This window comes from Rhea americana, unplaced genomic scaffold, assembly GCF_003343005.1.
Source record: "Rhea americana isolate MKP2758 unplaced genomic scaffold, rheAme1 scaffold_238, whole genome shotgun sequence".
Taxonomy (NCBI): Eukaryota; Metazoa; Chordata; class Aves; order Rheiformes; family Rheidae; genus Rhea; species Rhea americana.
The window spans coordinates 151,112-177,192 of NW_028186355.1; the positions used below are offsets into that span (position 1 = coordinate 151,112).

A 26,081-nucleotide genomic window follows, 5' to 3' on the forward strand; every position below is an offset into this window, starting at 1 on the left:
TGACCAGTATGGCAATTCCTTTCCCTTTTTTTTTTTTTTGTGTGTGTGTGTATGTTAGTGGACTACACTGGGCTAAGCCATGTCTAATTATATCGAGGGTAAATGTGAACTCTAACTCTCATGTCTAATTTCCATAAAAAATATAGCTGAATTCTTCTAATGCTTTGTGACATGTCTTAGGTGTAAGCCAAACAGCATAAAATGATTTTTGATTGGACATTTCATCAGTAGCACAGAATATTTGCATGAAGTTCAAGCACTTATGTAATACTCMTCTCTTTCTTTTATTTTCTCATTACCTTTGGCTGAGTAGAGCATTTCTTTTCTTGGTCATGTGACATGGCCCAGGTCTGTAACTCTGTAGCTGTCAGTGCCCAGTGACAGGACAGGAGGCAGTGGGCACAAACTGAAACACAGGAAACTCTGTCTGAACACAAGGAAACACTTCGTCACTATGCAAGTAGTTGAACACTGGAACAGGTTTCCCAGAGAGGCTGTGGAGTCTCCATCCCTGGAAATATTCAAAACGCAACTGGAAATGGTCCTGGGCAACCTGCTCTAGCTGACCCTGCTTGAGCAGAGAGATTGATCAGATAGTCTCCAGAGGTCCCTTCCAGCTCCAACTATTCTGTGATTCCGTATCTCCCACAATATAGATATAATATTACACAGTTGCATTTTCAATCATATGTGGTTTTGCATTACGATTTATGCTGTGAAAAATGATGAAATAATTAAACCAAGAAAATTCATATGATTTTCTACCATATCTAACCTTTACAAATGCCAAATTCAGGAAAATCTAAAGCAGTAACTATTTCCCTAGACTTAAGGGATTTAGGTCCATCAGCATGTACTTTTAGTCAGATAGCCCTGGAGCAATTAGTGTTAATATATTGTAAAGATATTGACTTTTTGACAAAGACGAGGGCAGCTTTATTACTCAGCTCACTTAGACCGACGCTCAAGGAGTCTGAAGAGAGCAACATTTATTAGAGCTGTCACCGCTAAGCTGGGCCAAAGGCAATCCTTTTAACTGGATGCTATCACGTAAAATAATCCATTAACTTAGACCCAGTTTTGCATTACAGCAAAATTTGGAGGAGAAAAACTTCCCATCAATCAATTAAGCAAAACTTTGCAAGATCAGTCAGTAAAAAATAACTAAGTTCCAGCTAAACTAGTAAATACACAATTCAAAACAATGCTTTCTGCTTTACCTGCACATCAATGGCCTATTACTGAAATCCACTTGCAAAAGATCTTACCCTAGCAAAGAGCAAAATTTGTGTCTGGTAGTCTTCTGACTTCAATGGGAGCAAGAAATACTTTGTAATCAGTGCCAGAAGCATAGTAAAGGCTGACTGCTTCTCCCAAAATACCGTTTTTTTTTTTTGTTTGTTTGTTTGTTTGTTTGTTTTTGAGGTGATTGTAATCCAATCATGTTATAGTTTGACAAAACCTATTAGAGAGAGCTGGCAAATGCCAGTGTGTCAGCTCTGCATGTGCGATTTATTTTACTTTTATTTTATTTTATTGCTGTCTTTACCTCCAGCTGAACCTGCTGAGGGTTGTGAAGGGCATCAAGAAAGACTTATATAGGTGCCTTAGCAGCAAGAGGAAGACCAGGGAAAATATGGGTCTGTGGCTGAATAGGGAAGGCAACCTGGTAAGGACACAGAAAAGGCAGAGATACTCAACACCTTATTCTACTCTATCTTTAATAGTAAGACCAGCATTCAGGAACTGCAGTGGGAAAACCTGAAGCAAAGAAGACTTACCTTTGGGAAGGAGGGTTAGGTTAGAGAATGTTTAAACAAATTGGACTGGCACAAGTCCATGGGATGCACCCACCAGTGCTGAGGGAACTGCCCCAGTATCATTGCGATGACATCAATTATCATGGCAACTGAGGGAGACTCCTGATGACTGGAGGAAAGAAAATGTCACTGCTATCTTCAAGAAGGTCGAAAAGGAGGATCTGCGGAACTACAGGCTCATCAGATCAGCCTCACCTCAATCACTAGGAAGCTGACRGAGCAAATCCTCCTGGAAATAATTCCCAAACACTTTAAGGATGAGAAGTGATTTAGAGTTGTCAGTAGGATTTACAAAGAGGAACTTGGACCTGACCAACCTAATAGCCTTCTACGATGAGATTACTGTCTCAAGTGACAAGGGGAGAGCAGTGAACATGGTTAATCTTGACTTCAGCAAAGCTTTTGACACTGTTTCCTATACCACCCTCACAGACAAASTGATGAAGTGCAGGCCAGATAAATGGACAGTGAGGTGGATTGAAAGCTAGCTGAACTACCAGGATTGAAGGGCTTGATCAGTGACAAACTCCAGCTGGAGGCCTGTTACTTGTGTTCCCCCCCCCCCCCCCCAAGACACACAACGCTACATAACGTCTTCGTTAATGACCTGGATGGTGGGACAGAGTGCATCCTCTCCAAGTTTTCAGACAAGGCAAATTTGGGAGAAGTGGTTGACACACCAGATTGTCAATGTTTTTCTGAATGGCAGCACAACTATGTGGAGAAATGAACCAAAAGAAACCTCATGAAGTTTGAAAARGGGAAATACAAGGTCCTGCAGCTGGGGAGGAACCATTCCTTTTGTGAGTGAGGGCTGACTGTCTGGAAAGCAGCTTCACAGAAGAGGGCATAGTGGGTCCTGGTGGACGTGAAATTAACCATGAAGAAGCAATATGCTTTTGTGGCAAAGGAGTCCGATAGCCTCCTGGGCTGCATTAGAAGAGCTGACTAGCCAACAGGCTGAGGAAGGTGATTATTCCCTTCCCCACTGGTGAGACCATACTTGAAATACTGTCTCTGTTTCTGGGCTCTCCAGTGCAAGAAGGACATGGATGTACTGTAGCAAGTCCAGCAAATTGCCACAATGATTAAAGGGCTGGAACATCAGCCACATGAGGAGAGGCTGAGAGAACTGGGATTGTTTAGCTTGCAGGAGATTTTTTTTTCTTGCCATAATCTCTAGGTAGTTGGGGGAACTGCATGAAGCACATTTGTCTACAAGCGTCACCAAGCAGATGTTATGCAAATGTAGTAGTAACTTCTTGGATCAGTTGAAATAAAATCACACYCTCTTTATAGCTGATCAGATCTATGATCTAAATGAAACTGTTTATTTGGAGGTTCTCTTCAGTTATCAGCTCAGCAGCTGTGGAATGCTGGTGAAATGTGTGTATGGATTTTCAGAAGTGACGTAAGTCCCGCCACTGCTTCTATACCAAGAACCTGTTTGTCTCCTGAGAATAATATGAATTTGTAACACAAAGGGGGAATGTACAATTGAAGGCTAGATGAAAGAATTCAAAATCATCAATGAGGATGCCTAACTACTGCTGCTACTTGTTCATTATCCCAAGAGAACTGAAAAGAGGATCAAAGTTTTATTTTTTTTTCCTATATCTATTAATGTGAAAGCAGTATGCAGTCATCATAGGCACCTCTTGATCTTGGTTTATTAGGAATCTGCAGTTTCACTTTTCCTTTAGAAAAAAGCTGTTGGTTTTTGTGGCTGGAAGCTTAGACTTCAAACTGTTGTTTTCCAACTTTTCCAAAATATTGTTGAAAATCATCCGTTGAGGAAAGACTATAAAACTTTATTGTGAAGAGAGAGGAAAAAGGAAAAGATAAACCCAACAAAACAGTGCAGAGCTATATTTGAGCACAGCTCAGCTACTTGTGAAAGACCATGGAGAACATGGTCTCCATGTAGATGTGTACATAGCACTATGAACACTCTGGATGGCACAAAACCAAATTGGGTTACTATGTTGAGGGAATGAGGACTACAAGGCCGAAACCTTAGCTGAAAGGTTGTGCTGGTCTGTAGAATAAAGACACCAAAGGCATTCATGGTAGAGAGTAGAGAACCTGTTTTAAGTTCTATTACTTATGCTCAGAAACTGGGCTCCAGCAGCAGTAGACTTGAGGTGGCAGAGGTGCTATCATGGCTGGTGGGAGGAAGTTGTTGCTGTTCTAGCTCTGTTAAAGGTTGCACGTCATCACCTATACTATATTCTGCTTTCCTTCTTTTTTTTTTTTTTCTTACACACACACACTCTCACACACACACACATTTTATGTATATGTATATACACATATATACATACACCTGCAGAAGAGTTCTAATGAGATGTGTGATATTGCCTGGATGCGCTTTGCTCTTTCTGCTTGCACTTTCTACTCTAGGATTATAAACTTCTGGCTTGAAAAGCCTTCTCCCTCTGCTACCAGACCCTCTTCCAAGAACTGTTGCTATTGGTGCTTGTTTGCCATTTTTTTTTTCAACTGGAGTGTGCTGTATCCTTGTGGTTGTGTCCTTGAGCATCTTGTTTCATCCATGTGTGCTGGCATCTCTAAGGCTAGAAAATTGAATAGGCTCTTGTTCTCTCCTTAGCTACACAGGCAAGGTAGCTGCTTTTAAATGGTCAGCAGTACCAGTTCCTCTCTGGATCAATAGGGAGGGAAGGTTATTGACTTATTTTTTTGGTAAGGGGAAGGATACAGTGAGGAAGATTATAACTGCCACAAATTTTTCTGTATCTGTGCTGACAATCAGCAGGCAATTTTCACTCTGGATTTACAATTTTTACAACTTTGCAGAAATGGAGTTGGTGGTCCTGGCAGAAACACTGTACCCTTGTGGAGATGAAGACTGACACATGCTGGGCTGCACCCAGAGTGTAGCCAGCTGGAACGCGACTGTTCCCCTCTGTTTGGCACTTTGGTAGTGCATTTGGAGGACTATGTCCAGTTTTTGGTGTGCTACGAGAAAGGCACTGACATGATGGAGGAAATCCAGCAAAGGGACACAGTGATAGTCAGGGCACCAGAGCATGGGACGTACAGGGAGAGGCTGAAGCAACTGGATTTGTTCAATTTGAGAAGGTTGAAGGAATCTCTTACAAGTTTCTTGAATGCCTAATGGTATGGTAGAAGATGGAGCCAGACTCTTCTCCAAGGTGCACTGATGGGATGAGAGACAACATATGGGAATTGCAACATGGCAAATTCCTATGAGATGTAATAGGAAATGTTTTCACCACAAGGGTAGTAAAAAAACTGGAACAGGTTGCTTGCAGAAGCTATAATATTTCAGTTCTTGGAGATACTTAAATCATGACTGGACAGGTCCTGAAGCAAAACAATCTAATTTGCTAGAGGCATCATCATGCCTAATTTCTGGACAGCAGTAAACTTTACTGGATAGGCAATGCTCCCTAGAATGCTTGGAAATGGTATAGGGATAGTTGAATTATTTCTACTTGTGTGGAATTGAATTTCACTTGATAATTCATCAGCAATAATTGATTCAGTGCTTTATGGATGGTTATGTGGGAGAGTGAAAGTAGAAGATGTAACTGATTATGTAATAGAAGACGTAATAACATTTTGTAGAAAATGAGAACTTTTAATTTTAATATGCAAATGTTTGACTCAATGTCTATGCCATTATTTTCTTTGTCTAAAATGTCTCCACAAGGTTCAGGTAACTAAAGATAGCAGAAATGAACAGAGAGGTCTGTCTGGAGCATAGTGTGCCAGGCTGACATTGACTCATGGCAAAACTGCGCTGGAAAGTGCAGTTTCATGCACTGGAGTAGGTTGGGAACAGGGCACAAGGAATGGCTAGCAGCACTGTGCTTCTCTGCTGGCAAAATACCCAAGAGCTGGCAGCATGCCGAGGAAGAAAAAGAATAAACATGTACAAAGGGGAAATATACCTACAGCCTGTTCTCATCCATCACTTCTGATGTTAAGGAAGCAAGATGTGACCTGCAAAATAGACTTGCTAATCTGGGAAAATCACAAGTGTTTTGGTAATGCAAAATCCCTCTCTTGGGAAATTCCTTCTGCTCCCAGATGTCTCCCCCTCCAGTACAACTTTTCTATTTGTTCTGGTTTTCCTCTTAGTCCTCAGATTTACCCTTGAATGAAGAAGAATCCTAGAATCACCTTTAGAGAATATGATATCTATCGCCAGGAGAAGGATTTAGTTCATTTGTTGACAAAGATTCTTTCATTATTTCAGTCTCCAAAAGGTCTAGACTTCATCATTTTTCAGAAAGGATATCAGTTATGTTGCTCTGACTTTTTTTGAATGACAGTTCACACATGGCTTTTTTCCAACAATCCAAGTAAATCTAGAGTTTTCAGTAGAACCAGGTATAATACAATTCAGTGAATACACAGGGAATCTCCCTATATCTGATGGGAGGGAGAGAGATAATACAGGGAGCAGTGACTAGAAATTTGTGGTTTTTCATTCCTGGTTGAATTTAGTGACTACAAAGTAAAATCTTGCTTACTTTCTTTCCCCTCTACCCTCAGAAATTTTAGACTCCCAGCCACACTGTGCCTTGTTTCTCAGAACCTTCCATATTCTTCTTCACATCAACTCTCACTCTTATACTCAGATATTCTATAGGCTGATCATGAGGACTCTATGGCAGATGACAGTTCCAGGATTAAACAGTCAGGAGTTTGATTAGAAGGAAAGTGAATTCAGGTGTGCTAATGTACAGAGGAATGCTTTAGCTATTGGGCTACTATGTAAAAGTTGATGACTGCATCACAACCACCACCACTGCCATTATATTCTTGATTAAAAGTGACTGTAACTGCTCACTGTGCATGCATGGATCACCTAAGCTTGTCCATTGAATTGCATTCCTCAGTAGATTTGGACTTTGAGACACTTAGTCTGTAAATCTCAAATTACCTTAGGCAATATGTAGATGTTCATATGTTAATATGACATACAATATTTACCCTATTTAAAAATCTGTGGCCAAAAGACAGAATGCTTACAATATTTTAGATACCTCATTGAGTTAAATGAGTTTATATGGATTGTTTTCTTGGATGTGTGCCTGCAGTCCAAGTTTCACATCTGTGTTATCATGGATCTTACCTTAGGTGCTCTGGAATACTAATTCAGTCCTAAAACTTTGTTTTGAGATAGGTGAGAAATATTATATAGAGATTACTGTTGACTAAGGGAAGACATTGTGTGACACCAGTCATTGGTATAATCAATAATAATACTGAGCATACTGATTCTGATCCATGGATCACTGAATGCCACTCCATTGACAGTTTTATATCTATTCTTATAGTTTACTTCTTCTGTGATTGTCTATTGTGCTTTTCCTTCAAAAGAGAATTTTACTCAAAGGTGGCAATATATTCAAAACTACAAATGGTGTTTGTTTCATGGTTACAAAAGAAAGATTAATTACCTCCTACTTTACCTACATTTTCCTGTTTCTTTTCTACATTAGGTCTTAGAAGTTGTTGAGAAGTTACCTGCAGTCTGAAATGATAGCGAGCCTGGCATAGAGGACACTCCTGTTTTACACCTAACGGATATTGCTTAATACTTTAGAAGAAATATATTTTATGTTAAAGCTTTTGACAGACTGCTATCCTTCTGAGCATCTTGATAGCATTTAGTTTGTCTACTTAGAAACACCTAATGCTACTACATATACTACAATGAAAACTCCAAGAAAAATCCAAAGTTTTGGTATTTGTGTTACTTGTACATCTGCTATAGCATCCTGCATGGTGTTCAGTATTCTAGCTTCTTGCTGCTCATCTCTGAACGTACGAGCTCGTCCACTCATTTCTAATTCACCTTTCCTTTCTATCTGGAATGCTCCTACAGAACTTTGTACTGAAAGGACTGGAGTGCAGCTAGATATGAATTTTTTTTCTCTTACTGGAAGCACATTGAAGACATCCGTCGGACAAAACATCACTCTATTCTATCCAGACAGGCTTGGTTACTATCCTTACAAAAATGAAATCACGGGAGAAACGGTCAATGGAGGACTCCCCCAACTCTCCAAGCTGGAGACTCATTTAAAAAAAGCCAAAGAGGACATTCAGTTTTATATTCCTTCAGATGAACAGTTTGGACTGGCTGTCATTGACTGGGAAAACTGGAGACCTGTGTGGATAAGGAACTGGGGATCAAAAGACATTTATAGACAGGAATCCATTGAACTGGTTCAGCAGAGAGACCTAAGTCTATCAGAAGTYGAAGCCAGGAGTATAGCTAAAATGGAATTTGAAGCTGCAGCAAAATCAATTATGTTAGAATCTTTGAAGCTGGGCATAGCAACGAAGCCAAATCGTCTGTGGGGATATTACCTTTATCCAGACTGTTATAACTATGATTACAAACAAAATCCGCATAATTATACAGGAGCCTGTTTAGATATTGAAATAGCAAGAAATAATGAGCTTAATTGGTTGTGGGAGAAAAGCACTGCACTTTATCCATCTGTCTATCTAGAGACAGCCCTAAGATCCTCCAGAAATGCGCAAGTCTTTGTTCGCAACAGAGTTCAAGAAGCCATTAGAATTTCATATGTCTCTAATTCTACTCATCCTCTTCCAGTTTTTGTATATACACGTCCAGTATTCACAGATGTCTGTGAGGAATATCTCTCTCAGGTGAGTGGATCTAGACTTTAAATATTTCAAATTTAGTGGATATTTATTAAATAAGTATACTAACCTGTATTAGAAAGAAAATGTATAGATTTTGAATAAAAAGATTAAATTAATCCATCAACTAAATTTGGTCAAACCTAGTACAGAGAAGTCTATTTTCAAACCTTCTCATAGTATTTACTAAATAGTGTTTTACTCTCTGAGTAGTTCCTACATGTTGCAAAATATTACAAAGCTAGAAAGCATGTTTTAGTACTTCAGCTCAGAGAAAAGAAATATGAATAATCTCCTCCAAAGAGAATTAGTAAAACCAGGCTGGCCTAATGTCTATTCTTTTACATTATAAGAAAAATAAGTGAGTCTTTCTTTTCTTAAACAATGTTTTTTTTTTTTCCCTCCTTCTTTTTACTTTGATATATATGCGATGTTTCTCCTCTGGCTTTGTTAAAGGACCATTGAGGGACCCTGTGGATGATTATTGTAAGACCTGGTTCCCCAGGTGAAGTGGGAGAGGACATTACAATAGTAACTTCGTTACTCCAAAAAAATTATTTTTTTTTTCTTTTGAAATTACAATGTCTAAATTAAAACAAATAGTTTCCATTGTGGGGATTCTTAAATGGTAAAATACCCTTCTTCCACCCCCAATTCTTCTGATCATTTTGATAATATAATTAAATTAGTTCTCCAGAAATCAAAGAATTTCGTTGCCTACTTAAGACTTGAAGTACTGGTGCAAAAATCAACAAATTTTTAAAAAATCAGAACACAAAAATGTCACATACACATAAAAATGAATCAGGTCACAAGTCTTCTGATAAGTTAGATGAATTTTAAAGCTAGTGAGGAAATTCTGTCCTTATATGCACTGGAGTAGCTATCTAAATGATATTTGAATATCTGATGGGTTATTCAAGGCTGGGCGCCGGTTAAGATCTAATCCTCTTATTATGGTTGTGGCTACACTTTTCTCCTCACATTTATATAAAAATCTGCTCTATCAGAGACATCACCAAGTTATGGGACCTCCTCCTGGCCCTGGCCATGCTGGCCATCCAGGCTGCGAGGAAGGGGAAGCTTGAGGGCTTGATGCTGGTGACTGCATGGACACTCTTGTGTCTAGTGTCCTCTCACAGGCCCAGGTAGAGCACCACTAGGATGTGCCCCCAGCAATCTGGATACCTTCAGGGAGCAGTGGGTGCTATTCAGGGGTCCTGATGGTTTTTATAGTTACTAACTTTAAATCCTGTAATCCTCACACCTTTTATTTTCATTTGTTGTCCCCCATAGTTAAATGGTTTCTCCTTGCCTCTCCCTTCCCAAGTGGGCTTTAAGGCTTTGTTACGGCTAAGGTAATATCTAACCTTAAAAGGAGAACTGAACAACAACAACAAAAAAAATCCTAAATCAGTCTTTGTAAAAAGCCAGTGGCATCGTCTCAAGAAGAGATTCCTGTTGGTGAAAGCTCTTTCTTTTGCTAAGTTTCTGCTCTAGCACCTTCTRGTAAATGAAATTAAAGAAAGCTGTGCTTTCCAGGCCCTGCCTCAGGTAGCATTACTGAGGCTGGTTATTACCACCCCTGAATGGCCAGAAGGCAATGAAGCAAAACAAAATAAAACAAAAGGTTGGGAATGGTTGGATGAGTGTATGTCATATGCCTAACCACTGGCTCAATTTTACAGCCTTGTTTTTCTAACCAGAAGATATATTTAAATTGAAAATAGTTGGCAACATTTTCTGTAATCACCTGCTTAACCTGAATATATATATTATATATATTAATATATATATATCCCAGAATAAAATATTGTCATTGAGAGCAAAATGTTTGCATCATATGTAATTACTTGCTGTTTCAAAGTSGTTATTTTGGCTATCTAATATTCTATATGCATTATACCCTTTGCCCTTATGTTATAGCTTACTTAAATCAGTGTGATTCTTTGCACATTTACCCTCAGGATGACCTGGTAAATACCATTGGAGAATCTGCTGCTCTAGGTGCTTCTGGAATTGTGATCTGGGGTGATATGAATTTAACACAAAATAAGGTATGCCAAATTAATTATATGAGGTTCTTAAAGAGCAATAAAATGAAAAGGGTATAAAGCGTTATGATTTACATCTTTCTTTTTACTTTTAAACTGATGACTCCATACTGTCAGCAGATCTGATGTCTTCTCTAGTTAAAAAGAAACAAACACATCTGAGGCTTATACAAATTGCCCAAGACTATGCAGGCTAAGAGTTAAACCTTTGAATGTGCCAGTGTTAGTTGTGAGTAACTGGACAAGCTATTATGATATTTGGAAGCAAGTTAGGACTTGATTAGTTAGTTWAAGGAAAGAGTTCTCATATTTTCATTACATTCCAGTCATAAGGTACAGAAAAATTCCTTGGGCTTGCTCAGAGCCATTATTCCAAAGTCCTTTTTCTTTTTTCTTTTTAACATGGTGCACTTAGCAATACTATTTAAAACATTAGGAGGAATCAGACTAGGAGGATTTCAGCTCCAGCCATTCCTGTGATTTTTATGTAGTAGTCTGACTAATTCCAGTGTAAGAAAGATCCAAGTCACAAGAGGAATAAAAAAGGAATTTGTTTTAGAAAGGTAAGGTACCCAGTTTGAGAAACATTGTTATAAGGATGTTGAAATAACTCTTTTGTACTAGCTCATTCATACTCAGGCAAGTTTGGTATAAAGATTTATTGTATGTGAAGTACTTTCACCCTATTTCAAAGTCTCCTAAGAGCAAAGAACTGAAACTCATCAGCACTGTTGGGCTTTCTGTAACAGAATGCATGGCCAAATAAAACTCCTGCAGTTCTGTAAGGGTCAAATTATCAAAGGCATCCCACCTGCACTCTTTCTGTATGTGCCTGGCTTTGAGTATGCACATCGGTTGCACCTGAAGCTTTTTTGCACACTACCCCTGTGGCAGGACATAGATTAACAACAGTTTTTATTGTTTGAACTTTGAGATTTGCATAAGCAAGTAGAATTTTCCATATCCCAGTCAGACAATGTATTTACACAGCCATGCAAGTGAGTAAATGTCGTGCACTTAGAGTCTTTATTTAAGGGTATCATTATCACTAGCTTCTCAGCAATGAAATATTCCTATGAGCCTCACTTCTGTGAGAATTACACCAAACAAAATTTTCTAGCCAGGGATTTTATATATCTTAAAGAAAAGCAAACAAACAAACAACTAACTACCAATTTGTTTACTTAGACAGAATAATATAATTGCTTGTATTGCAGCTGTGTTTTTTAACATTTTAAAGTTCATCATGGCAAATACTGCAGGTGAATATTACAAAACCACCCAAATCCTCTAAGACATTGCAGATTCTAACTCCAGTTGATGTTAGTGAGGTGGATGCTCTAACACCTTTTGTAGGGACACAAAGGGCCTTGGAAAATACTTCGCTGTGCTAAAGATGGGTGAAAAGCCACATTTCCCCTGTGAAGAGCTCAAGCAACGTATACAGGCCAAGAATATGTCACCAGCATTAAGGCCTTGTGGGCACAGAAGGTACTCTGTAATCTTGCTGGCCTTGGAAGGAAAGGAGACAGCGAGGCCCATAAGGCTGGATTGTATTTAGCCTCAGATGCAGACCCAGACCTGCTCATTCTGCAGTGCAGTGGTAGACCTTTGGGGAACTGCTACTTCCCATGAGAGAAGCACAATCAAATGTTGCTGTTCCTTCAGCCCACTGATATAGAGAATGTATATCTTATGACTTTGAGGTATTAAAAGATCTTACTGTGTGGTCTGTGTGGTCAGGAAGGCCCTATATACCACGTGATATGACTGAATGAGCAACAGGCTCAGCATCAACAAAACAACTTTTCTCTTGCAAGTCGGGCAGAGCGGGTTGTACAAAAGCCTGTCTTCCAAGTTGCTCAGTTCCGGTGTTTTCATGAAGACTTATTTACAAAAGCTACTTCAAGTTAGAGACAAAAACCCTGATGCATGCTAGAATGTGTGTTAGTTCTGAAAAAAGGACAGTTAAGGCTTTTGGTAAACTTGGGAGATGCTATGACACTGAGCTAAATAATACTGGATATTAGGAGGCTATTTTAAATGAGAATGACAAAATAGACTTTTAACTAGCTAACATACATGGGATGAGTTGTCCTTACAGCCTCACTTTTGGGATACTGCTAGTCACTAAATGGAGGAGGGATGTGCAGGGATAAGAAAAAGGCAAGYTTTTATCAATGACACTGAGGAAGGTAATGAAATGCTATTATTGTTTCCAGGGGCTTTTTTTTGAACACCTGGCATGTAAGCCATATTGCTGCTGTTATTCCCCCACTTCCCTTCTGTATGTCTGTTCCTGTCTGACCTTACTTCCTCTCTTTCTTATATCATTCCTTTGATCTTTTGTCGCATGTTGAAATCAATCCAGTTGGCTAAGGCTGCTCTATCCTTGCGTCACTGCTGTGAATTCATGGACAGAAAGGTAAAAGCAAGATCTTAAACAGTCATGTTTGATTCCAGTTTATTAGGTCTGTGGAGTGGTTGGTAAAAGCCATTGTGTGATAAATCTATGTGTCTTAATAGGAAGTCTGAAAATAAAAGTCAGTAGAGAGATAATTTTTGCCATTTTTCCTTCTATCATTTCTATTTTCTTTTGTCTTATCAAAAGAGGACCATGTTTCATTGTCAGTGGTTCCAGACTAYCAAACTACTAAAAGACAGTAGTGGTATTTTTAATGACATATAGAAAACTATCAAGTAGGTATATTCTGCATAAAAAGTCCCACAAAACTAACAGAACAAAGAACAAAAATTTTTATTTAAACAACAGCTTTATTATATATTTTGATTTTTAAATTTATTTTAAAAATAAATATTTTCTATATTTTTAATGTGAAAGATTTTGATGATTTTTATAAATAGGGATCAACAAATAATAAGTTTTCATGAAATGCTAAACTCCACCTAACTGTATGATACACTAACAAATCAGACTCTCATTAAAAGGTTATCTTTATTTGATCTTCCTTTGAATATATAAGCAAGGAAAGGAGAAAAACAACAAGTGTGGCTTCTGTACATTGAATTCTTTATCCTGTTGCTGAGACACTAGCCAGAAACTAAAGYTAAAGGCTCTAATACAGAGATCATGAACAAGTCACACAATGCACTAGGACATGTTCACTGAGATGATTTCCATGAGTGGAAATAACAGCTTTATCTACCTATTGATGTCTGTTATTAGGCAAGTATCCTGAGAAGACACGACTTCTGAAACAAACAAGAATCCCAAAGCCTCTGGTTATTAAGCGATATAAGCATATATAGAATAAATGTCAATTGCAGGATCAATTAGATGGTCTCTTAACGTATATTTAGCCCCARATGCTTTGCATTCAAAAAATGTTGTGAAAGCTGCCCACTCTCGTGGCTTACGGCTATTCAGGTCAGGGGAAAATTGAAGAGTCTCAAAGAGATGATTTGATAGAAAAACTATTTGTTAAGGGTGATATTTTTTTTTCAGACTCCCTTCAAAATATACAAGCCACGTGAAAAGTAATTTTGATCCTACATGTAACTTCATCAGATGCATTCAATTCCAAATGCTACAAGCAAATTCATACAGATAGTTTTAATTCCTCTGCTTTCTGATATGAGTGCTTTTAATAACATCTCCAACTACTACCTCACATAAACTTGCTGTGATCCTTGAACTACATAGCAGCTTTTCAGATAAGCCTGCTTCCAACAACCAGTTATAACTATTATCAAAACCTCGAGGRAAGTATTTATAGATATCCACTACAGCACATTAGAATGACAGTATTTTTATAGTTTATTTACTAAGCTTTTCAGCTACAATGTTCTTTTTACAGAACACCTGTAGGACTCTGGACAACTACCTTCGGAGGACGTTGACTCCTTACCTCATCAATGTGACAATGGCAGCCAGAATCTGCAGCCGAGTGTTGTGCCAAGACTCTGGTGCTTGTGTACGGAAAAAATGGAATTCCAGTGACTACCTTCACTTGAACCCAGAGAATATTGTCATTCGAATGACAAAAGATGGAAAATACACTCTACAGGGGCAACCAGCATTTCAGGATCTGCAAATGTTTATAGAAAAATTTGATTGCCACTGTTATGCAGGGTACAGTTGCAAACCTAGAGCTGATATAAATGACATCCATTACCTCCATGCTTGTGTTACAGAAGATATTTGCATTCACATATCCTCAAATTCACTTTCTAATATAGAACCTTCTAGAGAAAAGACCTCACCTAACAGAACTGTTCTTTCATCTGCCTCTCTGAGTAAGGTTACGTTATCTACACAACACGAAATAAAAGATTTCCAATCTACTATTGGAAATAATCTACTCAGTATAACAACTACACAATGTAACAATATCACAGCTACCTCTAGTTACGATTTAGAAGCAAATGATACTCGTACTTTCAGTAGTTCTTCATCAGATAAGATGTTTAATTTGTTTTATTTAATTCTAATTTTGAGCACCTTAATATAAATGACCCATGAAAGTGAGACTGAAATTCTTTTCCCTTAACTTTGTTTGAAATTCTAGAGTTTTGATTTGGATAGAAAAATCATTCCTGAAATGTGTAAAACAGCTGCAACTCTGTGAATTTATCTGTATGAGGTCACTTTTTTTATTCCATAGCTTGAATATATTTCTTCAGTTTAATTCTAAACTACTATTTGGGCTGAAGATATAGTGGTCTGTATATAATGATTATACTGTATGATAGGATAATCCAGAATAATGAACAATTTGTAACAGTTCTATTTAAAAAAATATATTTCATTTCTCATAGTGTTATTTTGTATACTTCAAGCTAAGCCAGTGAAATCTATCTCCACTTGGATTTAATTTAGTCTCAGATTTGATGCTCTATGTAGGAATGAATTTCATCCTACATGAATATTAGCTCCTAAAAAATACCTGGCCTAACTTTAGACTTTTGAGAATTTTCAGCATAAAGCTTATTTGATAAAGTAATTTTTACTCTTAAAACATACATAAGCTTAATTTTAAAAAGTGTTCTTACTTTTCACAATATCTATCAAGAAACTGTTTTTTCCTTTAATTGAATATTTCTAACTTCTAAAAAGTCTCKAAGTTTAACATAAATGTTTACATCAAATATTAGAACTTCATTATTMAAAATCTGAGCTGGATTAGTTACTCCTTCATTCTTTCTTCCCTTCTCCCAAGCCTTCTCGTTTATGTCAGGTGTTCCCTTCCTTGGCTTTCAACTGTTCTGTCTGGCCAATACTCACAACTCCTCATCTGATCTACCTCTTTACTCCCTATGAGCATTGGCCAACAATCCTAGTTTCTCTATTCAGAAATTATAGCAACTGGATATGAAAGACCGGCTTAGCACCAGCTGGACAAAGAGTTAGTGGGGTTTGAGAAGGTTACAGATGTGGGACAGTCTCTATGCYTGCCTGCCTGCCTACTTCCGAACAAATCTATTTGGTGGAAGCCAGTTTGTTCCTTAGGAAAACTCAACAGTGGAAGCAGCAAGATGCAATGATGCTGGGGACCTTGGGGTCTCCTTTCTTCACTCCCACTGCTTGTGATCCAGGATACTACCTCTGGATCACATTTTTTATTTGTTCTGYTCATGGAACCCTAAAAGCCCTTCACCAGTACATAGAAATCTGTGTTCCACCAAGTCTCCTCTCTGGGGAGGGAGTACTGGTGCGTAGCAGTAGTGAGGGAAGTCAGTTGACATCTAAGGACTGTAAAAGTAGCGGTATGCACCTCTGGAGAAAGAGACAGTAAAGACAGCAAGACACATAGTATCAAGGGCCAGACCATGCCAAGCAGGACACTACAGAGCAGGACATGGAACAGAATCACAGCTAATATGACAGTGTGTCTTATTTATATTTAAAAACATATTGTGGTTTTGGAATATCTCAGTTACTACACTAGTTTTGGGCAACTCCTTTTCTTTGCTTCCTAGGCTTTTATATTCCCTGTAGAATGCTCTGTTGTTCTGTAGAGATACAGCTCACATTTTCATTACTAATAAGAGACAAGAAAGAATCTGGCATATTCAATAAGGAAAGGCTCAGATCTAAGACATGGCAGCACATTTGCTCTTAAATGCAGCATTTGAATAGCCACAATAATTTTAGACTACATGCTTAGAGTTTCTTGCCAAAAGCAATGTTAAAATAGAAGATACATCTCCAAAGTAAACCACTCCCAGTTTCTATCGAGAGTCCAATTATGGTTTATATATAGTCACTTTAAGCATTTAGAAGCAATTAACTGTAGTTCATTCAATAAAATAATCTTTACAAATTGTTATGTCAGATGCTTAATAGAATTGACTTCTGATGGGTGAAGAGTGGCTGCTGGCATGGAGGGATGAAAAATATCTTCCTAGAACTAGCCAGGATCTGCACAAATAAATCATCCTCTCCCACAGGTACAACTTACTTCACTAATGGAACTATCTGGGATTTTGATAGAGTAGTCTTTTATTTAAAAAAAAWWRRAAAAAAAAAGTCTAAATTTAGCAGAAAATACATATCATAATTCCTACAATCCATTGCCTTCAAATTTTCAGGTTGTCAATCCTAATAGACATGCAGAAAAACAGATGAAGACTTCAGATTTAATATGAAGAAATAATGTTTTCATGGCTTTTGAACAGCAAGTTATCAAGAGGAAGTGACAACTTTCTCATTGCAGTTATAGTGTTGAATCCACAAACCAGAGCTATTTCTGCCAGTAGCATTCCAAGAATCATGAATTTTAAAAAATATTTATGTAATATACCATCTGGCAGAAAAGAAGTCAGCTATTTTTGATCACCTTTATAAAAAAAGTTGCTTCTCTGCAGCTTTGGTAAAGGTTATTTGATTTTGGCTAAACACCAGCCATGGTATGCCTTCTGCATGATTCCTGCATCTCCAGTCTCTCCCTTTCACACTGGACATGTAACAGCTATCAAAAGTTTTCTAGAAACTGGAAATGTCATTGGTAATGTTTTAGGGTACTTTCTGAGCATTCAGCCTTACATAAAATTTTGTATTTTCAGCAGAAACCCTTTACCATAGCTAAAATTGTATGTTGGTCTATAGAGTTTTAGTTCAAAGAATKTCTTGTTTTGTTAAATTATATACTGGCAAAATTTCTTGAGCTTAGGTTTGTTTGTATCCAGCTCTTCGAAAGACTCTAGATTTGCAACACTTTGTAGTAAGGGAGCTTGCAGGGTAACAAAGCTTGCTGGTCTTACCCTAAGTGTTTTTTGGACTATCAGCCAAGTAATAGTAAGAGCATTTGTAAGAGGGAAGGGATAAAATCACAAGGCAAGGAGGAAAGGGAAATTAAAATAACAGAAGTGTTAAGATAGAGCAGCTAAGACCTCCTAGTGGATGTAGATGTAGTGAACTGCAGGAGCAGTAAAAGAGTGAAGCAGAAGGAAATATACACAGATCAGTCTCTTTATCTTTTTCATATTTTATCTACCTGGTATTTAATCAGCTTCTCCCCGAAGCCCACTATTAAGATAATGGAACACAGTAGCTGTGCTAGATGAGACTCATCCATCTTATCACATTTCTTTTCTTTGAGAGTAGCCAGGGCCAGAAAAGGCCACGGGAAGTGAAAGAATAGCAGACAACTGCAATAAGCAGTCCACGGAACTGTGTCTTCCTAGTCTCCATTCATAAATAGCTGCCTTGTGCCTTAATGAGTTTCTATAAGCTCATGCACAATGCTTTACCTATTTTCATTTTTGATATTTACATTATCTACATGTATCTGCAATTCCTGTTTTAAATCCTACCAACTTTGTGTCATAGTGTACACAACCTGACGCATAGCTGGCTTCAAGTCAGTTACATGCTGTGTAAAATAGTAGTATTATCCAAATATTGTATCTTACTCTGTATTATATGTCTTGCCTCTACTCTATGTTAAAAAGTCACCATGGGCTCAACAAGTGTCCRAAGAGTAAGGAAGGAGGAAAGAAGGAAAGCASAGCTACACCTTTCATTGCTGGTAACTATCTTATGTTCAAAGTCAAACTTGTTTTCTCCTGAAGCAGACAAAAGAAACAAATAAAAAAACCCTTCACCTTCCCCGTATTTCTTGTAACTATTATTTGCCTCTGTAGCACTATAGTTTGACTTATCTTTTTGTATTTTTCAAAAGATTAAATACTTGAGAAACTTTCATACCCTTTCATTATGATTATTTTGTACTTCTGCCTTCCAGGCAGAATTCAAGCTGGCAACACTCAGGGACAGGGGAATGCTAAAATGGGTTTAATGAAGTGACATAGTCTAAAAAGAGAGGTTCAGTTACCTTCAATACACTCCTTCAGCGTATACAACTTGTTGATAATTTTTTTCTTAAAAATCTGCTTTTCTATCTGAAGAATCTGGATCTGGTTTATTGTGCTGCTTATTATGGGACACCTAAAGATACTGGCACTTTTTAAGACAGATGGCTGTTGGCACTTAGAGAACCTGAACAGAAGTGAAATCATAGCCTAGTGCCTGGCTTACAGTTTCTTGCATCTCTGTATGAAAAAATGTAAAGAGAGATTTTGAGAGCCAGGCCAATAAGACTACATTGTAGACTGTCTAGGACGTGACTAGCATCCTAAGAAGCCCAGAAAAATTTTCCTTTAATCCTTGTATTACACTGGAACACTCTATTGTATATATATCAGCAAAGAACTGTGTGAAAGATTTCAGACCTGTATGATAWGCACTCGACAACTCCCCGATACAGATTTGTACATGCACTCACCCATCGTATTTCAATACAAACAACAAGACAGCAGTTACATAATTTTAAAATGTAATCAATTATAGAGCAYTGATGACATTTTCAAGACAACCAAATTTCTTTCTTCAAACATAAACAATTAAATGTTATATCAAAGTTATTTAATAGCCTGCTTGTGCAACCCCCTTCACACCGGTAGTATCCATTCTGCCAAAGCAAAACAGACTGCAAGATTAGGATCAGAGATCTCAAAAGAGAGCCATGAGTTTCACTCCAAAGAATAATATCAATAAAAATCATTTTTATTTTACGATTTCAAGCAATTTATTACTAAGAAAGACTACATCTTTCTTAGAGAAATTTCYTTTTTGTTGTTGTTCTTTCTTTGCAGTTTTTTCCTATCCTACTGAAAACCAGTTTATAGGTTGCTGGAAAGAGGATTCAAAAGCTTCTTGGTTTGACTTCATCCCTTCAGCCTTCTGAGTGTTTTCTGAGAAGTGGTTAGCCTGAACCTTTTTGTCTATTTTTCTGGAAGGACTCCACTGAAATTTAACCCAGCATCCTAGTATGATGATGGTTAAACATTCAAAAGTATTCATAAAGTATTCCAGACCAGTCCTAAAGTTTTGTTCATACCAGTCAAAGGCCTTTAGAGAACAGTTCTTTAGTGCAGGCATTCTGAACCCTCAGCAGCTACTTTTCTCTTTGCTGTCRATTAGTATGTCCTCAGGACTGCAAAATCTTCCAGCATTTGTGGTCACCTCATTACATGAGAGAGTAAAAGGCAAGGACTTAAAAGGCACATATCAATACCATTCTTAGGGGAATTACTTTGGATTTCGTTACATTCAGTAATATGTTACCACCATCACTGTATATTGGTGTAGTTTTCCTTGGTCAGTAATGATTAGATGACATTTTTCAGTGCATGCTTACATTTCCCTTAGCTTAAAATTGATAGAGTGTTTGTTGATCAGTAAACAGACACAAACAGTATATGAAAATCAACTTGAATCACCAATTCATATATTCAGCAAACATTTTGTTTCTGCGTTTCTATGCAGTTCTGGAGTGTGGTGTTCAGCTGCATATATGTAGACAGCAGACAATATGCAGTCACCCCTATTTGCCTTTGTTTTATCTTAGAAAATCTTATTCAACAGAACCTCAAGATTCTGCAAAAGAAATAAACCATACACTAGCAAACACCTCCTGGAGCTTACTGTTCCCTCAGGCTACTAACAGGTAGGGACCAGACGATAGCTTGCCAGTGCGAAGTGACGATTCCCTGACGCAGGGACCTAACAATCATCCATTTAAAGGGAAGCTAAGGCCACCCGCAGTCCCATAATGATAACATTGTTAATGTCACAACAAAGAATTGTATTGCTGGGCCCAATTAGTAATTAAAGGCACTGGACTTGTAAATCCTACACATAGTTTTCTAAAAAACTGAAAAGTTCTCATGCTGTATATACCAAACTTTAAGATCCAAAACACAGACTTCARTCTGCCCTACTGTCACTGTAACAGCTTTTACAAAAATCCTCTTTCACACCTTCCATCACTAGAGAAGATAAATGCTAGTGTCTGATGTTCCAGCCAGCAGAGGGCATGGATGATGCATGTAAACACTAATGGGTATATTACAATGCTTTCACTGATAAATTCAATAAAGTCTTTCTCTTCTCTTTAGTAAAGCAGCTGTTGGACTCTGGCCAACAAAAAAGAAAAGATGACTAGTCTTTTGCTAATGCAATGTCTCATTAGTAGAATACATGTATGGCTTACTCTACATTTTTTTWAAAAAACATCTGGTATATCAGGACAAACTTGAAAGTATTAGTCAGCTATCACCTCTTCTCATGCTGTCCTCCCTAGAGAAGTCATCCAGTTGAAGGCTTCTTTTCATTAAGACCTACAGCTGTCACTAGAAACAAAGCTTAAGCTACAGGTAATCTGATCTGATGTCTTTCACAGTACCTAGAACTGGGTACCCAGAACYAGGGACTGAAACACCTTGTTCCTGCACAAATGTGGAAATGTCTGGATACRTGATGCTGGTTCAGGTCAAATTTTGCTGAACATGTATTTACACCATCATCATAAATTTAAGTTCTTTGTTATAAATTTTTGTAACACAAGTAAATCTCTGCAATGGAGTAAGCTGCTTTGCTATYGTTTCAGAGACAGAACCCTTGGAAGACTCGGTATGCTGTGTGCTACATGTCTTCACAGCACACCTAAACTAGTGCTGAAGGGTGTGAATCTCAATGGACAAGACTGCAAAATGAAGTATTTTATCATCATTTAAAGGCTTCCTAGAAAGATTAAGTGGGTTCTCTACAGCCACACAGGATAACAATTTGTTCTTGTGGAACAGGTTGYCCAGAGAGGTTGTGGAGTCTCCTTCTCTGTAGATATTCAAAACCCACTTGCATGTGATCCTGTCTAACATGCTCTAGGTGACCCTGCTTGAGCGGGGCGGGGGGTTAGACTAGATATCTCCAGAGGTCCCTTCCAACTTCAACCACTTTGTGATTCTCTATGATTGTGCCCCAGATGAGGTTTTTAATAACCAGAACAAATGTCCTCTAAATTGCTTATTGCAACAAGGTAGCAATATTTTTACACACAATTATTATCAGTCTGTGCCTTACCAGAAACTGTCACAAAAATTAGTACTTTATAATAGATTTTAGCAAATGTARCAGACCTTGGACAAATTATTTGAGAAATTTTCAAATATTTTATTTTGATTCCCTAGGCACCATAACAGACTTCAATCAATGTATAAYTGAACTAATGTATTAAAATTTACCTGACTCTGTTGGCCTTCTGCTGGCCTTGTATGAGGATACAGAATAAATTATTTTCTAGAATTTGTTACTATGTCTTAAGTATATTAAAGTTGCTTTAAACTTCCATTGCTATGAGCCTTAAGCACTACTTCAAAATTTTAAAATCTTTGCAGAAATAGAGATTGCTGTTTTATGAGTGTTTGCCCCCACCCCTACCCCTTCGCAGTAATCGGAACRTCCTTATTCACAGAAATCACTCTTATAAATAGACTTGCCTTCATCACAAGTCTCCAGCTGGGTGCAGAAGTGGGAAGCTTTATTTCAGTTTCAGGRCAGCCAGAAACTTTTCATTTGTTCAATCAAAATTCACAACTTGTTTTGGCTGAAACTTTTTTTTTTTTTTAATAGTAAGATATATAGCAGCAAAAGAAAAGACTGATGCTTTGCCTAGGGATTATTTCTTGAAGTCCTTTTACCTATCATACTTCCTACCCCATCTTTTCCAGCTATGTCTCTAGTGAGCCCTTTCACTTATGTGTAAATGGTAATCCACTGGTAAATTTTGAGTGCTGACTGGCTTAGTTTGTMTATTTTGAATGGACATCTAGCTCCCACCACAGAACAATTAAAAACACCGATTTCTGCTTCCTTCTCTCTAAATGCAGAAACTGATTTAGGTTCACCCCTTTTAGCATGGCACCAATTTTCAAGAAACTTTGAGTGTTGTACCATGCTTTGAAATGGCTGAAGCTGACACAATCAACCAAAATCCTACTCTCACCCAAAACACCAAAGCACTTCATCTTGTAAATTTTAAAATTAATTTTTAAATTATGAGTTAATTCCTTACCYAAGGAAAGGAGACTTATGAAATATTTTTGTCTTTGGGTTCACCAGTTGTCTGGCCATCCATCTTCACAGTATTTTTTAAACCTGTGGGAGAATTTCAGTCAACATGGGTGGCAATTTTAATCTATCAAGTTTCTACACACTTCAGGAAAGGTGACAACTTGATAAGGGAGAGGACCACAAATTACTTTCTCCACTGAGGGAGCTGCAAGCAGAACTTTTTCATTATATAGTCTATTTGCTGAAGGTAGTTTGTCATAGACATATGTATAGCTCTGGATCAGGAGGACAGCATAGCAGACATGAAGAAAGAGGAAAACCAGGGTTATTACAGAACTGAAGAGGGATGGTTTATTGTTCTTAGCCCTTTAAGAARCTAAAGTTCATTAGTCCTGCTGCTCAAGACAGAACTTTTTATTTATCTAGGAAAAGCCATTGCAGTTACATATTTGCTGACTGTCACAATTCAATTTTTCTTTTATTCTGGAAGCTCCTCCTTTGGCATCTGTGTTGTCCATTTAGATTTGTGAATCATTAAGGCTAAAGCTCTACCACTCTATCTTCACCTAGCACAAAGGACTGAGCCCAGTGAATTACCATAATAAGAATAAATAAAAATAACTAGGGCAACTACAATCTCTGTAGTAAAGTTCAGGAAAACACTAAATTATGCATCAAATCTTAACAAGAATTAGTTTTAGGTATGAACAAATAATTGTCAGAGCTGCTGAGTCACAGGGCCAGTTTGGTATCTACAGAGCTGTGAAAAACAGGAATAATATGAACATTAAAAACAGTAATTCTAAATGACGTAAAACTTGCCATATCAGATCAAACTATCACTCCTYCTTGCTCAATAACTTGCCTCCAGCAATGGACAGTTAAGCATATTTAGGGAAGAGCATCAGCACAAAACAATTACTTGTATCAAAGGTAGCACCTTAGTGCACAACAGCTGTCAATGGATTTTTTTCTTGCATGAATTATGCCATCATTCCTAAGCCCATGTAAAATTTTGGCGTTTACAACGTCCAGAGGCAATGACTTCCACAGTCTGACTATACACTCTTGGAAAAAGAGCCTCCTTTTGCTTGTTTGGGACTCATCACTTATTAGTTCCATGTGCTGCCCTCTAGACTTAATATTAAGGAATGAAAAACAACTCCCTTATATTACCAGCAGGCAGCAGGGCTCAGTTCCAGAGTCCAATTTTCTTCTGGAAATGTTCAATTAAATTTAGAAGAGTAAATAATTRAATAACTATATATATGCATATAAAATCTTAGAATTACTTTATGAGTCATCTTGACTGCATCTACCACCAGATCATGAAAAAGCATAAATTTTTCACCTTTATAGCTAGGCCCAGAACTAATTGTTCTTGACAGCAATGTCATAAGAGCTTCCAATTTTTGTGGTCTGACTGACATAATCAATGAGGTCTGTCTCAAACTGCATCCTGTAAAATGATGAATTCTGTCTCTGAAGGAAGCATTTCTAAATGGTCTGATGAATTTGCTTTGTTTCAATAACAGACGTATCTATACTAAATTTTTGACGTTTGTTTATATCTGTGTGAAATTCTTTATCCAGCAATACAGTAGATAAGGAAACTTACCCACTTACCCTTATACTGTAATCTTCTAGAGCGTCACGCATAATKTAAATGACAACTTTAGAGGGTGGCAGATATATCCAGGTCAAATGTTAGATTTATCAAGAAAACAAGCCTTTCTTTAATGCTGTGTGGCAAGACAGCACACTAAATGCCACTTATCTAGTACAGGCAAAAGAAGATTCCTTGTGATGCTACATATCCTGTCATTGCCAACTATACAAAACAACCATAACAAGCATTAGTGATGCTTAAGCAAAGAAGCAAGTTAAAGGAGAAYCTCCAAAAATTGACTGTCAAGGAAGAACCCAAATAAAAACAAGGAAAACCTTGTAACAGAAAGTCTGTCCTCACGCACCGGACAATTTAATAAGATTTTCACAGGAAGAGTAGAAGTATTAGGACTGCTATCACGGGAGGTGAAGGACCTACAAAATTGATCCCAYGGAGAAAACTCAGTCCACCTACTCATGCACTGCGAATCCAGCCCTTGGATGTAACTGGGTCTGTGGCAGCTCGCTGGCAGACAATCCACAGCGACATACCCACCTTGGACAGCCCATGAGGACCCAGCATGCCTCCATCACGGCATGCTCCCACGACCAGCTGTTTCACCTCGTACCGTTCTTATTGTGCCCAATTTGCCTGTTGTCTGCCAAATGATGCCTCAGCATGGAGCCACCCTGCTGCTTTCTGAGGCATACTGGCTGCCACATGTGGACACAGCCCCTTACTCCTCACCGGGTGCCCCTATGTCCAACCACTGAGATGTCCACAGATGCCCCAGTGCAGACCTCTGCCTGTCATCCCGCTCAAGCTCCTCTGACTGAAACCAAACGATGGCTCCAGTGTAGCCCCTGCTGCCTCCCTACATGTTGTGCCCACACAAAGAAACACCTCCAAGTCTACTGCAGGCAGCCTGCTCCCCTCACGTGAAACCAGCACATTTCTCCCCGGGAACATCTCTGGCATGGATGCAGGCTGTCTCCTCCCAGACAGTGCTCCTGCACCGCGGCCTCCCTCGGGGACTCCGGCTGCACCAAAACCTTGGTTGCTCACCAAGCAATGCTGCCTTTAGCCCCAGCAAGGTCCTCCCAGGACTGTCCTTCAGCCCTCTGGGCCATGCCCAGCGTCCTACCTCACCCAGGACCCTCCTTCGGCCATTGTGGACCATGCTGAGCTGTGTCTATCCCTGCCCAAAACCTCCTTCACCCCACAGGGCCATGCCCAGCTCAGTGCCCATCCCCATATGAAACCCTCCTTTATCCCTCAGGGCCATGCCTGGTGCTCATCCCCACCCAGGCCCCAATCTCGCCCCTCAGGGCCATGCCCAGCTCAGTGCCCATCCCCACGCAGGACCCTCCTTCACCTCTCAGGGCCATGCCCGGTGCCCACCCCCACCCGGGAGGCTCCTCGGCCCCTCAGGGCCGCCCCCAGCGGCAGTGGCAGCGGCGGCGCCCATCTCGCGGAGCCGCCCCGCGCCGCAGCCCGCCCCGCGCCCGCACACGCTCCGTCACCTCACCCGCGTGGCGCCTCCCCCTCCC

At 38.7% G+C, this 26,081-nt stretch overlaps 1 protein-coding gene and 1 long non-coding RNA gene across 2 annotated transcripts in view; one reads left to right on the forward strand and one right to left on the reverse strand.

The window, feature by feature from the left end:
• LOC146595133 (uncharacterized) overlaps positions 1-23,001 on the reverse strand; it is a 47,266-nt gene extending 24,265 nt beyond the window's left edge. The window contains exon 1 of the long non-coding RNA XR_014896002.1: positions 22,924-23,001. This is a non-coding gene — a long non-coding RNA (uncharacterized LOC146595133). The remainder of the gene's footprint in view (positions 1-22,923) is intronic.
• SPAM1 (sperm adhesion molecule 1) lies at positions 7,533-15,018 on the forward strand. Its single transcript, XM_085306342.1, has 3 exons — positions 7,533-8,498; positions 10,460-10,549; positions 14,365-15,018. Exons 1-3 carry the CDS (start codon positions 7,533-7,535, stop codon positions 15,016-15,018), a joined length of 1,710 nt encoding a protein of 569 aa, XP_085162468.1.
• Positions 23,002-26,081: the final 3,080 nt, after the last annotated feature.